Below are 3,573 nucleotides of genomic sequence, written 5' to 3'. Positions count from 1 at the left end.
CTTCCCGAATCAATAAAATTTTAAAATTTAAACAAAAGAACAAATCTACCCTTCCATATAAATTTCAAAGTTTTCCTGGTGTAGAGCTGAAGAACTCAAGGCGGGTTTTAGGTAATGGCAACTCAAGAAACAAATCTTTTTATTTGGGGTTTCTTTACTGTGCCTGGAGTATTGGTTTAATGGGTTTTAGGTTTAGATTTAGAAAAGTTGAAATTAATGTGATTTTGGTTTTGTTGAGAAACAATATGGGAAATTAAACAAGTGATACATGTATTCTTAGAAAAATCATGGCATGTCATGTCATGTGTAACACAAATATTAATCTCAGTAATTGAAAGATAAATTGTTTTTTTAGGAAAAAAAAAAATAAATGGAAGCAAATATGGAAATTGAGAATGATATAAATTTGATTAGAAATAAAAGTATACATTTTCCTGAAAATGGGGCTAAATCATACACGCAGCCCTTCAGTTATAAGCTTTTTAAATTGAAACCTCAATTTTATTTTATTTTCTGTTCTTGGATTTTGTTCTGCCTTGTATTAATGAAGCATGTAAGACAAGCAATGGCATTGGCAAGAAGACATGTACAGGGAGACTGATCACTCCTGAGCAACCTTCACTACTTGCTTGCCTACATTTCGTCCGCTGAATAGGCCTATCAATGCAGCAGGGCCACTCTCGAGTCCTTCAGTTATGTCTTCCACATAAACAATCTTCCCTTCTTTAATATAAGGCAGAACAAAATCCAAGAACTTGGAGTATTGGTCATAGTACTCGGCAACCGAAAACCCTTCCATCCGGATATGCTTATAGAGTACAGCGATTATGTTCTGCACACTTTCAGGCTGCTCGAGATTGTATTGAGAGATCATTCCACACAAAGCAATACGGCCATGGTGTCTCATGTTTAGAAGGACAGCATCAAGCATTTTTCCTCCAACATTCTCAAAGTAAATGTCGATGCCTTCAGGGAAGTACCTGGCAATGGAAACAATCATTCATTTTTCCACTTGAGCCAATCCCCACAAGATTAACATTCAAAAACAAAAAAAATAAAGCACATAATCACAGATTAATTAAGCTGCAGAACTTCTAGAGGTTCCGTAAGGCTTGAGAGTGCTATTTCAGATTGTCTCTTATGCAGACTTCATACACTAACCTTTTCAAGGCTGCATCCAAGTCATGCTCCTCTTTATAATTGAAAGCATCATCAAATCCAAACTTGGTCTTCAATAGTTCGACCTTTTCTTTACTTCCAGCACTTCCAACAACATAACAACCTATCAGCTTTGCAAATTGCCCAACAAGCTGACCAACTGCGCCTGATGCTGATGAAACGTAGACACGGTCTCCTTCCTTGGGAGAGCCAATGTCAAAGAAGCAAAAATAAGCAGTGATGCCAGGCATTCCTGTGAGAGCAAAAGCACAAATTCAAGAATATGGCTCATTACAGTCATAACAAAACACGTTCACATAAGAAAATCATATGGGCCAAGAGCTTACATACCAAGAATTCCAGTGTAGTAGGAAAGGGGTATATCATCAGTATGGTTGATTTTGAAGAGGTATTCAGGTGTTGTTATTAGACTGTATTCTTCCCAGCCGATTGTCCTTCCCCAGACCAAATCACCTTTCTTGAAGTCAGAGTGCCTGGAATCAACAACTCTAGCCACTCCATATCCAACAATTGGCTGCTCAATGTCTCCAACAAGAGTAAGTAAATTCACAGTAACTAGCAATAAAATCACCATAAATAATTGTAATATAAATTATAACAATTCGACAATGGATTAAAGAGGGAGATTGAGAACAATACAGAGCCAAGGGAGTAGGAAGATTGTTCAGGTTCACCGGGTGGCAGATCTCCCTGCATGCGTCCACGCATGAAAGGATCACAAGACAAGTAGAGATTCTTAACCAGCACAGCATCTTTACCACTCTCTTCTTCTGGTACTTTGAGTTTGATGTTACTTGTCGTCAGGTACAGGTTTGATTCTCTTGGAAAACCACTCACATAGTCCTTGAGGATCACTTGTTTGTTGCTGATCACTTCCTCACCACCGACACTATGATCACTAGCCATGCTTTATGCTAATGTTCTTAGATTAATTTGAAATATTGCTGATGATCTACAAGGTTGCAAAAGGCAAACCATTATATAGACATGCATTAGCTAGATCTTGTTGAAAAGTCAATTGCAAGCACAAGATGGCAGATATTATTCGAAGTACTGTTGATTTGCTGATGATGTAAGTGCTGATGGTAGTGTTAATCATGGTCCAAGTGCTGACCAGTTGCCTCACAAGATATTATTCGAAGTACTGTTGATTTTCTTTTAGAATATGGGCCTGTCAATTGAAAAGGACGGCCTCAATTTTAGAATATGGGTCTGTCTCTTAAATAGCTGGATTACAGGTTCTGAATAGGTTTTCTAATTTTTTAATGTTGAAATTGAGAAAATTTAAATAATAGGGTCCAATTTTAATGCTGAAACAAAAAATGGCCTTTTATTTACTATTTATGAAGCATGAAAAAACTATAATTTGCTCCTTAAAGTTCTTATTTTTTCATCGTTGATTCTTGTATATCGAGGGTTTCAAGTTTTAATTATAAACTTTATTTATTTTATATTTTAGTCTTTGAAATTAAAAAAAAAAACGGAGAGAGTCACTAAAATACAATATTGGAGAGAAAAAAAAAGGCCAATCGGTTATAATCTATGCACCAAAAGGTCCCATGGAAAGCAATTTCCTTAGTGTTAATAATTAAACTGATGCAACCATATTATTCAATAGTTTCACCCACATTTAACTAGTGTTTTGCTTATGTTTTATATATAAAATGCCTTGATATTCTTTGTTTTATGTTTTGAAGGCACTTTTGGATGAAAGATGCAAAAAGGAGTAAATTGGAGATAATTGGCAGATTTGACCTTCAGTCGATGTTTTGTGCAGAGCGTGAGCTCTAGAGGTTGAAATGAAGTGATTCCAGTGGAATTAAAAAGGTAACATCCATACCTTTCTGGACATCTAAGGCAAGAAAATAAAATAAGGAAGAGCATGGAAATCGCAGCCTTCAAAGTCAAATCTCGCAATCTGCCAGTGTTGACCTTCGGCCATTACAACTTGAATATCTGGAGCTACAGAAGTCCAATTGATGCAAACTCAATTTTGTTGGATTCATGACTCAAAGTTATATAAACGCTCACAATTTCAGCCAAAAACGATGTCATATGAGGGAGATATGATTTTTCAAAGATGACATCTGAATTCTGCCAGCAAACAGGTTTCGTGAAGAAACGAGTCCAAATGACATTCCGAAGCATTTAAACCGATATCCAAGTTTTTATTTCAGCAATTTAGCTCCTCTAAATCAAAGCTTGAAGATTTCATGCAAGGCTATTTCTCCTTTTTAGGAAAATAGTTATTGAAGTACTTAAATGTAAACAGTCTACTTAATGGAGGACTATTTTGTAAAATAGAGACCTAGGGTTTCCTAGGATATAAAAAGAATGAGAGAAGAGAAGGGGAGCAGCCAGCCAAGGAGAGAAAAACGCCCCCTTCCTCTAAGA

At 36.3% G+C, this 3,573-nt stretch overlaps 1 protein-coding gene across 1 annotated transcript; it reads right to left on the bottom strand.

The window, feature by feature from the left end:
- Positions 1-381: 381 nt before the first annotated feature.
- LOC133671113 (NADP-dependent alkenal double bond reductase P2-like) lies at positions 382-2,157 on the bottom strand. The gene is made up of 4 exons (XM_062091759.1): positions 1,819-2,157; positions 1,510-1,693; positions 1,162-1,411; positions 382-980 (listed from the first exon to the last, which is right to left on the bottom strand). Exons 1-4 carry the CDS (start codon positions 2,083-2,085, stop codon positions 602-604), a joined length of 1,080 nt encoding a protein of 359 aa, XP_061947743.1. The 5' UTR covers positions 2,086-2,157; the 3' UTR covers positions 382-601.
- Between the last annotated feature and the right edge of the window lie 1,416 nt (positions 2,158-3,573).

Source organism: Populus nigra, chromosome 13 (genome assembly GCF_951802175.1).
Source record: "Populus nigra chromosome 13, ddPopNigr1.1, whole genome shotgun sequence".
Classification (NCBI taxonomy): Eukaryota; Viridiplantae; Streptophyta; class Magnoliopsida; order Malpighiales; family Salicaceae; genus Populus; species Populus nigra.
This window is presented reverse-complemented; position numbering and strand designations above follow the sequence as displayed.

Excerpts from the sequence above, each read along its gene's own strand:
- LOC133671113 (XM_062091759.1), bottom strand. The coding sequence starts at position 2,085 with ATGGCTAGTGATCATAGTGTCGGTGGTGAGGAAGTGATCAGCAACAAA. Across the intron at positions 1,412-1,509 it reads CTACTACACTGGAATTCTTG|GAATGCCTGGCATCACTGCT; the intron begins GTATGTAAGCTC and ends TTGCTCTCACAG. Across the intron at positions 981-1,161 it reads TTGGATGCAGCCTTGAAAAG|GTACTTCCCTGAAGGCATCG; the intron begins GTTAGTGTATGA and ends TTCCATTGCCAG.